This window comes from Mytilus galloprovincialis, chromosome 8, assembly GCF_965363235.1.
Source record: "Mytilus galloprovincialis chromosome 8, xbMytGall1.hap1.1, whole genome shotgun sequence".
NCBI lineage: Eukaryota > Metazoa > Mollusca > Bivalvia > Mytilida > Mytilidae > Mytilus > Mytilus galloprovincialis.
The window spans coordinates 2,738,238-2,749,885 of NC_134845.1; the positions used below are offsets into that span (position 1 = coordinate 2,738,238).

The 11,648-nt window shown below is 33.2% G+C and overlaps 1 protein-coding gene across 1 annotated transcript; it reads left to right on the plus strand.

Annotated features, from left to right (window-relative positions):
- The first annotated feature begins 4,793 nt into the window (after positions 1–4,793).
- On the plus strand, positions 4,794–11,151 carry LOC143084871 (integumentary mucin C.1-like). The gene is made up of 6 exons (XM_076260924.1): positions 4,794–4,924; positions 7,095–7,189; positions 7,790–7,936; positions 9,634–9,786; positions 10,165–10,314; positions 10,955–11,151. The coding sequence occupies exons 2-6, from the start codon at positions 7,141–7,143 to the stop codon at positions 11,095–11,097; spliced, it is 642 nt and encodes a 213-aa protein (XP_076117039.1). The 5' UTR covers positions 4,794–4,924; positions 7,095–7,140; the 3' UTR covers positions 11,098–11,151.
- The last annotated feature ends 497 nt before the right edge of the window (positions 11,152–11,648 follow it).

Consider the following 11,648-nt stretch of genomic DNA (forward strand, 5'->3'; position numbering starts at 1 on the left):
TGATTATATTTTTAATACAAATTTCCAAGATTATTGGGTATAATTATATTAAAACGTATATAAAAAAATACAATTAATTATTATTATATACACCAACCAGAAGATCAAACTATAAAGACCTTGTTGATTACGTAACTTTAATTAATCAGGATTTGATTGAATTAAGTGATTACAAGTGGCATTACCTTAGTTCACAATCATTAGACAATTGTTAAAAAAACAAACCAATTATAGACTAATGATTAAACAAGTCATTATGATGAGTTAAATTTTATAGGTTCCATTGGACTGTAAATATTTATTTATCTATTCTGTGTATGAACTAAATAAAATAAAAGTCGCCATGACATTCAAAGTTAAAGTTATCATGGAAAATAACTTCATATTTTAAAATATGTTGAAGCTGCTATACAAACAGACACAATAATACTCATTTTCGTATCAATTTAAAATAGTTCTTTAACTGGTACTCCAATACTTCACTTACCTGTTGTCATCCATCATCGGACACTTTTTGCAATTCCATTTATATTAGACAGACAATTTTTAACTTTACAAATGATATTTTTCTTTGTTTAGCTTACATAACACCAAGCAACTCAAGTTTTTTGACTCAATCAGAGGAGGATTTATTAGATATCATAGAAAGAGATATTATTAACAAGTATAAAAATAAAGGTGGTATTATATTGTGTGGCGATTTAAATGCCCGGTCAGGTTCTGAGACAGATTTTTTACAAAATGATGTACTAGTATATGATAATGATAGTCATATTACTGTAAATGAAAAGTATGATTACGATAGTGTACAACAATTAAGGTGTAGTTGTGATAATAAACTTAATACTAGAGGTAAACAACTTTTAGATATGTGTATCTCAACAAATATGAGAATATTAAATGGTAGAGTTATAGATGATTTATATGGCAAATACACCTGCCATAAACCTTTAGGATCAAGTGTAGTTGATTATGTTATTGTCTCAGAAGAACTTTTACCAGAAATACTATACTTTAAAGTTTCTGACTTTATACCCAATCTTTCTGATTGTCATAGTAAGTTAACTTTTAGCATTTTAGCAACATATTCAATCAATCAAACAAAGAATAAATTAGAGATGAAAAATGTTCCTAGAGTGCACATCCCCTAAAAGTAGAAACAGATAGATATGCTAAAACCTATATAGATAAATCACAAATATTATGTAAAAAATGCACCTTAGATAAAATTAAAGACGAAGAACATTTTGTATGTCAGTGTCCCCTTTATAACTCTCTATTAAGAAAAGAATTTTATGATACTATTTCAATAGGTTATCAAAATTTTGAAAAGTTAAGCACAATTGCCAAATTTAATTGGCTTTTTATTCAAGAAAACCTAGAGGTGTTGAAAAATATTGCTATTTATATTAATAAATGTTTGGAACTGAGAAAACTCTCAATATAGTATAGATATTGTTTTATTTAAGACTTGGAGAATATTTGCCTGTTAATAATAGATATATTGTTATGCCTTTAGATTAACATCTAACAAATAGTTAAATTCATATTTATGATTAGTGTTAACATTATTGAAACAATTATAAAAATCATTGTAATAAATTGCTTTGCTCTTCATGGACCCTTTAATTGGAATAAAAATATCTTATCTTATCTTATCTTTACTAAAATTTGTCACAAATTCCTCTAAAATCAATATAGTTTATTCATATTTTATTATTGGGCCGGATCGACGTGGGCCGGATTGACTTGGGGCCGGATCGGTTTGGGGCCGGAACGACCGGATACCATATTTCCCAATGGATACGATATTCCCGTGCTTGTATTTCCTATCATGATTTTCTTGATAAAGTGTTGTTGCTCACAAGGAAGCTATTAAACCAAGAGTTCCAAATGGTGAAGTTGAAATCATCCATTCGTAAATTTTACGGACGCCATCACAAGTTGGTTAACCGTTCCACAGATGATATCGGATATGTTTATGTTTACAATCCCCTTTCCTTTCATGAATGTGACCTACCGAATTAAGACTATTTACCGGATTCGTTATAACATGAGCAACACGACGGGTGCCACATGTGGAGCAGGATCTGCTTTCACTTTCGGAGCACCTTTATGTCTAGTAGCAAATATGCCATGCATGTTCAGAACAATAAACAAAATAAGCATTAAATACAATAAATTGAACACATAAGAAGGATTTTGGATTCAAGACTTGCTCTTGAAAGCAATGGGTATAATTGATAGAGGCGGACATTTTGCCATGCAACAGATAACCTATAGACCCTTGATGGAGTTGTTACAAGGGTTCTCAACATGCAGAGGGCATCAAGGGATTTGATTGGTTAATTGATTTTATACATGTTATATTTTGCATGAGTAAGAAGTCTTGAACCATTAACGATTTAAAATGATGCTCTCAGATGCATATGATGTCAAAAAAGAGTACTAGTAGAACAAATAATATTCGATAAGGTATTATTTAAAACCCAAAGCATTAACTACGCCAAGAAAAACGAAACTTTTTCAACTGATTTTAAAAGTTCGCACTTATGTTGTACTGTTACACCACTGTCGCAGGTTAGGGGGAAGGTTGGGATCCCATTTACAAGTTTAACTCCGTTGGATTATGTATGTCAGGAGCCTATAATTCAGTGGTTGTCGTTTATTGCTGTGTTGCGTATTTGTTCTCGTTGATGTTCATTTTTTGGCAAATTGATTAGACTGTTAGTTTTCTCGCTTCAATAGTTTTACATTTGTTATTTCGGGGCCTTTTATAGATGACTATGCGGTCGGTATAGGCTTATATCATTGTTGATTTCTGTGTAATATGGTCTCTTGTGGAGAGTTGTCTCATTGACAATCATACTAGATCTTCTTTTTTTATATATCTGAATACTATTAAAACACAAAAGAGATTTAAGTTGTTTGATCAACACACAGTGACAAATATTTCATACATATTCAGGAAGAGAACAATGTTTGATCAACACAATATGTTGATGTTACAAGGTATTTTAACAGAGATGAGAGGCGGGTATTAGATTGCCACTGAAAAAAAGTATGTTGGAAAAGGACATTTTTCTTCTTTGTAACAGACCAACTTCGCACTATATCAATACTCTTTATCATGGGAATTGGTACAAGAGTCCTTAAGCGAGTAGAGTATGACCCTCTCCATACATGAGACATCAGAATTACCGTCCCGATACTGTCCATACTGACATTGCTAGACTTAGAATTTATAGATCTCGCATAGCAAAACAGATACATACAACACTCGAGCAAGTGTTTTACTGATGAAAAAGCGATGAAAGTCAAGGAAAAAGAAAGTTCTTCCAAATACTGCCCACATTCAACATGATAAATATTCTGGCAAATTGCGCAAGATTATGAAATGGTTAAAAACAAGTTGTTGATCGATTTAGTTTTGGCCACTAGAGACTTGAATACATCAAACAACTCTGATGTAGCGATGTTTGGAGGCAGTTTGTTCCAATCCTTGACGTTGTTTCCGAAGAAGGGCCATTTCCTACAATCTTTTGTGGCTAGCTGTAAAGGGTAAGTATGATGTCCTGTCCGGTTCGAGCTTCTTTTGGTTTTTGTAGGTATTTACTCTTGTCTATGGCTACAAGGTCGTTTGATATTTGGTTGTGAATGATGAGTATAATATAGCTTCTTTTCTTCTTGTTTGCGGACTTTTTCATCATATTAACACATAATTGTCCCAGATTTACGCAGCATTTATTTTAATTTAAAAGTAGAAAAAACTTGTGGTCACTGTTATTAAATTAAATATGTACATATTTTAAATTTGTATTTTTCTAGAGTCAGCGTTTATAATTTCCGTTATTCAGAGGAAGGGCGGCTTGTTAACGGATGTTTATCGTTTTAAGAAAGGGAAAATACGCATTTACAAATGTCTGACCTTCAATCAGTTAATCAGTGCGTCCAATATAAGTACTTGTTAAAATAATTTCTGATATTTGGAAATATCACCGTCTTTTTCAAACTGAACAATTGTTTTTACTGCAGTCTGTCAATCAGTTTATACGTTAGTTGTCTGATCTTTAAATTAGTTTATGTATAAAGATAATTACAGCTGCTGCAGTAGATTACGTTTCACTTCGGTTCCACAATTGCACAGAAGTTATGGCCCCTAATTACAGAAAATTGCTAGAAATTATCAGTTGTGGCCGGTATTATTAACACATTTAGTAAATATCTTAAATATTTCCAAATTATGCATAAACATTTGTTATTCCAAATGATTCGAGACCCACATCTGAGTCTTGTGTTAATGGAATGTGCGTCATGAGGGTTTACATTTACAAATTTGTCTTATTTGATTCTTTGTCATTTGATTTTGCCATGTGCTTATGGACTTTCCGATTAGGTTTTCCTCTGAGTTCAGTATTTTTGTGATTTTACTTTTTGACATTCTTACTATAAATAATTTATCAAGAAGCCCAGCAAGTATTTACATTACGTGTAAACGTTAATTCCTAGCTAATGTTTAGCGTCAACTACCGTTAAACTTATGAATAAAGGTTTAATTATTTGAACCACATGTCGTTTAAAAAGCATAACTAGTTATGTTAACAAGGACGTGTTAAGGGGTGGAGGCAGCAGAAGGCCCGCCCCCGTATGGAGCTACATATATATTATTTTTATGGTTAGTGTATTTATTGCATGTCCTACTCCAAAAGTTACCTTTTATTCCCTTTCCCCTTTGCAAAATCATGGATACATATCTGATTAACGAATTTTTCTTTACATGACATGCACAGGAAAGATGTATAATATAAAGTAAATGTTTTAATTGGATGATTGCAGAATATATAATATAATCAAGATCAACTTAACGACATATACACTAGCCTCTTTGCTTCGATTGTGTATTTCAGAGGAGTTAACGTTGAAGGTATGTAATAACTATTGGAAATAAATGATTTTAAGTGAAAGATAGGATTATCATTTTCCTTCTACTTATTGTTTACTGCTGTGTACTTGTGTAACCAAGCTATATTTTCCCCCAATTTTTGTTACATCTGATTTTTCATGTCTTTCTACCTGTGTTTTTGTTCACCGTTCTTTTATGAATGATTGTATTATATGCGACCATATCCCGCTTTATTTTATTTTTTTGTTTCATCTCGATTAAAGTGAAACATCGTCGTTCTTATTCTGTCGTCGTTGGCGTGGACGGCGACCACAACAGTATCTAAAAAGATTGAGTTTATGTAAGTTTAAGGGAAACCTACATGGCTTATTTAAAGGTAAGTCATTTTGTTGTTTGGAATGCAGTTGTATTAGCATTGAAACATTCAATCTATTTCATGACGCTTATTTGGCCCTCATCTCAGTTTGAATGGTCTAATACTCAAAAGTGTTTGCTCAGTTTAAATGAATATGTTTGTGATAAGGTCGGTTTAGAATGAACCTCTTATGACATTCAATGATGATAGATATGCAGTTGTATTAGCATTGGCACATTTCATGGGCACCTAAGTCATGGTATGACACGGGTTATGTTCTTCTCATATATGTTATGATGGTATGATACTTAACCCCTACCGGGAAGGATTGTGCCTGATATTCATATGATGAAGACATAATCTTTCAATCAGTTGGAGCTGGCATGTCAGTTAACTGCTAGTAGTCTGTTGTTATTTATGTATTAATGTTTATTTTCTTTTGTTACATCTACTGACATCAGACTCGGACTTCTCTTGAACTGAATTTTATTGTGCGTATTGTTCTGCGTTTACTTTTCTACATTGGCTAGAGGTATAGGGGGAGGATTGAGATATCATAAACATGTTTGACCCCGCCGCATTTTTGCGCCTGTCGCAAGTCAGGAGCCTCTGGCCTTTATAAGTCTTGTATTATTTTTAATTTTAGTTTGTTGTGTACAATTCGGAGTTTAGTATGGCGTTCATTATCACTGAACTAGTATATATATTTGTTTAGGGGTTAGCTGAAGGACGCCTCCGGGTGCGGGAATTTCTCGCTGCATTGAAGACCTGTTGTTGACCTTCAGCTGTTATTTGTGCTATGGTCGGGTTGTTGTCTCTTTGACACATTCCTCATTTCCATTCTCAATTTTATATTGCCTTTACAACTTTTGCTCTGTGATTAGTTAAGGTTAATAATTAACCATAAATGGCCATGGTAACTCAATGATATTAGATATGCAGTTATATTAGCTTTGAGTCATCTAATTTATAAGTAAAGCATCTGGCTTCACTCCTTCAGTCATGTTCTATTGACTTTGAAATGTTTGCTTAGTTTTGTGAATAATATAAAAAAGAAGATGTGGTGTGATTGCCAATGAGACAACTGTCCACAAGAGACCAAAGTGACACAGACATCAACAACTATGTGTCACCGTACGGCCTTCAACAATGAGCAAAGCCCATACCGCATAGTCAGCTATAAAATGCCCCGATAAGACGATGTAAAACAATTCAAACGAGAAAACAAACGGCCTTATTTATATAAAAAAATGAACGAAAAACAAATATGTAACACATAAACAAACGACAACCACTGAATTACAGGCTCCTGACTTGGGACAGACATAAATGATGTGACGGGGTTAAACATGTTAGCGGGATCCCAACCCTCCCCTAACCTGGGACAGTGGTATAACAGTACAACATAAGAACGAACTATAAAAATCAGTTGAAAAAGGCTTAACTCATCAGATGGACAAAAATACAAGTGGACGTGGACGGGTACTTATACATCCCGACACAAAAAGACACAATGAACAGATCTGAGAGTACTCGCAGTTATCTGACAGCTAGTTCAAAGCCACTAACAACTAATAAAAAAATCATGCATCTAAGACTAAGACAGTTTTAAACAATCCATCAATGGTAAGGCAATGATATTTGGTATGCAGTTGTATTAGCTAGGATTAACATATCTCGTTTTTAAGGCTATCATGTGGCATTAATTCATAGTTCAATTGCACTCAACTATGACCATGACATACAGGCGATACATCTCTTCGTGAATAGAAAATATAATTTTATATATTTAAACATACAACATGTATGATTCATTTTACTGGTTTATATTTTTAGGGGCATAAAGATATTTGAAGTTTCTTTTGAGCAAAACACCATTAGAATGAACATCTGCGCCATTCTTCTTGCAGTTGTTGCGAGTTTAGGGGTTGGTAAGTATTCTACATCACATCATGTATATTACAACGTCTGGAAAGTATATATTGTGGGTTTTATTTTTGTATTATAATTACGCTTCAACAACTAATAACAAGACCAACATGAAGACTTGGAAGTAGTTTTGACTGCACAACTATGTCTCCAGGGATACTGATCCCATAACTCAATTTTCGTCATTATGTGACTTTGATTAGTGTTGTATGGTTTATTTTGTTTATTTTTTTTTATTTGAGTTTTGTCCTTTACAGTTACTTAGTGAAATCATATATCTTGTACTGTTTGATATTGGGAGTGAATTTTAAAAAGTACCACACAACAAAAACTAAGGACAAGGCGAATGCTGTTATCTAAGATATATTAATACTTGTTTTATCTTGATTATTCTATGTTATACATATTTCTATAGGCCTAAAATATTCCACTGACAGCAATGGTCATTATCTTTTCAACTGTATGAAAAAGGTTGGAACTCATTGAAAATACTTTGACTTTGGCCGTAAAATCATTGGTTCTAAACGTTTTCGTTTATTAGTTAGCAAAAATAACAATTTGTAGATTCAAATTCCTACTGCCAAATAATTATTTTTTTGAAGGATTTGCGGAGGATTGCCATGTCGCCCCGATATTCCGTAAGGAGTGTGGATGGATAGGAATTACTCCAGAGAAATGTGAATCACAGGGATGCTGTTATGATTCAAGTATTTCTGGAGGAGCTAAATGGTGCTTTGAAAAATCAAAGAGTAAGTATGAGTATATATAGTGTCCTTTTAAAATATATTCATATTAATGTTTGCAAGTAAAGTGTATGTGTCCAAAGCATAAGGGAATGTATATAAAATATAAAATTTATTTGTATGAGCATTAGAAACAGGACGAAAAAGCTAGGCTTGCCGAGCTTTTCTCCTTTTTCATAGTGAGTACAAATAGATGTACATACATTGTTTTTATCCTGAAATTGACTCCCAACACTTGTTTAGTTAATAAAATCTAAATCATTGTCTCTAATTTCTCATAGTTTAAATTAAACGCAAACTGCAAATAAATACAAATAAGGGAATACTATATTTGTATACCTGTGATTTGTACAAAAGAATGCTGTTTGCTTGTTGGTTGTTTTTTTGGTTATGCCATGGCGTCAGTTTTAATTTCTAGAAGAATCCCGAGTACTCAGAGGATAAAAAAAAGCACACCTGCGAAGGGAAAAATAGCTATAGTTATCAATATAGATCAAAGTCGAACCCAGATCGCCCCGGGTTAACTCCGAACTGACACACTGCCAATGAACTACCAATGTTTTCAGGCCACTGTGGTCCTAAATAACTCTTTTAATCATGTTAACGTATATTGACAAACAGACCAATTCAAAAGTTTCTATAGTTATCGGTTTAGATTGATTAATTTGTTAATCACTATAAAATTGAGAATGGAAATGGGGAATGTGTCAAAGAGACAACAACCCGCCCAAATAAAAAACAACAGCAGAGGGTCACCAACAGGTCTTCAATGTAGCGAGAAATTCCCGCACCCGGAGGCGTCCTTCAGCTGGCCCCTAAACAAATATATACTAGTCCAGTGATAATGAACGCCATACTAATTTACAAATTGTACACAAGAAACTAAAATTAAAATAGTACAAGACTAACAAAGGCCAGAGGCTCCTGACTTGGGACAGGCGCAAAAATGCGGCGGGGTTAAACATGTTTGTGAGATCTCAACCCTCCCCCTATACCTCTAACCAATGTAGTAAAGTAAAAGCATAACAATACGCACATTAAAATTCAGTTCAAGAGTCTGATGTCAGAAGATGTAACCAAAGAAAATAAACAAAATGACAATAATACATAAATAACAACAGCCTACTAGCAGTTAACTGACATGCCAGCTCCAGACTTCAACTAAACTGACTGAAAGATTATGATTTCATCATATGAACATCAGGCACAATCCTTCCCGTTAGGGGTTTAGTATCATACCATCATAACATATACGAGAAGAACATAACCCGTGTCATGCCAACAACTGTTTTTAGAATAAATGTGTTTAGTTCCGATGCAAAGTCCTTATCAGTGACTCAATATTAACGCCAAAATATGCAATCTTTAATGACTTGACAACAGTATCGTAATTATATCCCTTCTTAATAAGTCTATTCAAAGGTTTTGTAAGTTTCTGAGGTGAATACTGACACCTTTGTGCTTTATAAAGAATATTACCATAAAAAATTGGATGTGAAATACCTGAACGTATTAGAAGTCTGCATGTTGAGCTATATTTACGAATGATGTCTTTATACCGATGATAAAATTTAGTAAATGTTTTGACTAGTTTGTGATATCGAAAACCCTGGTGTAATAATTTTTCAGTAATACATAAATTTCTCTATACCATGGATATTTCTGTTAAGTTTTTCATTCATCCATTTATTTATTTAATGCAGGTGAATGTGATGTTTTGCCAAAATATCGTAAAGAATGCGGATATTCAAATATAACAAAATACATTTGCGAGGGTGGGGAAAGGAAATGTTGTTTCAACCCGAACGCACGTGGTGAAAATGTGAAATGGTGTTTCCAGAAATCAGATGGAAAAGGTAGGTACTTGCTAGAATTAAAATAAACCTATACACAATAAGTCCTTGTTACTTTACATAAATATTTCAAAAGTAATCCGACCAAAGTGCGGAAAACTGCCCAAAAATTAAACCAATCAATTTAAAGATACTGGTAAATGCGTCTCTATTGATGTTGTACTGAGTTCATGATTTGACGTTCATAATATATCTGTATCATAGATGACCAAGAATGACCAAGAATAGTAGTCACTAGTGAAAACAACAATCATGTCTTCTTCTTTTCAAATGTGACATCAACGAATGTGGCTTTTTAGAGTTGTCTGTATCTTAATTGTCGTACTTCAGTATGAAGTACAATTGAGTACATGGAATGATTTGAAATATTATCTTTGACAGAGGTATTAGGCGAATGCCATGTAGCTCCTATATACAGAGAGGAATGTGGATGGACCGGAATATCAGAAACGGATTGTGTAAGCAAGAGTTGCTGCTATGATTCAAGTATACAAGAGCCGGATGTCAAATGGTGCTTCAAAACGGCAATACGTAAGAAATTTAACATGTAATTTGACATCGTAACAACATGCATTCTTTAGTATTGACGTATTGTTGACCCAAGGAAGAAGAAAAAATAGCATAACATGTGGTTGTCATTAAACTATATTATTCAATAGTCTTATTCCACTTTGAAAGCTCATTAAGATTTCTTCGAATATATCCCTCAGACATCACCCAACGTAGGAGCAATTGTACCATATTAAAACAAGTAAAACTAGCCTGATGTATTGACCAAGTGCATTCACGGAAGTAAACTTATCAAAACATATTTCCTTTTAATTTGTAACAGTAGGGATACAAGCTTTCTGTCTTAGTGTTGTTACGAAATTTGGTCTTTATGCCTGCAGAATCATCGTGTGGAAATTTTTCACTCATACGTATCAACTAACTAGATTAAATATTTTTTGTAAGTTTTGTTTAATTCGATGCGTGTGTTATTTAATATTACCTTGATATTAAAGCTAATCTATTCTGTATGTTTCCTAACAATATTGTAAATAAATGGTATTTAATTAGTTTGTCCTACTTCTAGTGAACCATTCTGGACTCTCAAGTGTTACCCTTTAAATGAGGACCAGTTTGATAAAAAAAACAGGTAGTTTTATTATCAACATTATACATTATTTAGGTGAATGTGAAGTCCTTCCAAACTACAGAATGGAGTGTGGATGGGAAGGTATTACAAAAGAAGCTTGTCAGACCAAAGGATGCTGTTGGAACTCAAATACATCTGGAGGAGCAAAATGGTGCTTCAAAAAGAAAAGCGCATAATCCAGTATTGTTCATCAAATATTTTCTATGTTTATAAAAGTTAATATATGACAAGTGTGTTTTGTTAAATTATCCATTAGTGTGATGTTTTTGAGGTTTTGATTTTGCAATTTTATTAGGAACTTCCTTTTTGAATTTTCCTCGAACTTTTTACAAGAGCATACTTGGTACCAGGCACATTATTTGCTATATATTTTGGACACAATAACAAGTGATTACACGATTGTGTCTATTTGCAATTTGTCACATCACTTTGCATTTACAAACTGACAGCATATGTTTTTGTCCTATGACAATGCTGACGATAGAGTGAAAATGTAATATTTTTTTTGTATCTTTAAAAACCTTTAACTAACTATGTTTAATTTTGCGCAGAAATTAACTTGCATTTTTTTCATCTGTGAAAAACTTACCAAAGCCACCATGGCTATTAAACCAGGTTAAAGCCCCCATTGTCTACATAATAAAATGCCTGTACCAAGTCAGGAATATGACAGTTGTTATCCATTCGTTTGATGTGTTTGAGCTTCTGTTAAACTAAATTAATTTGA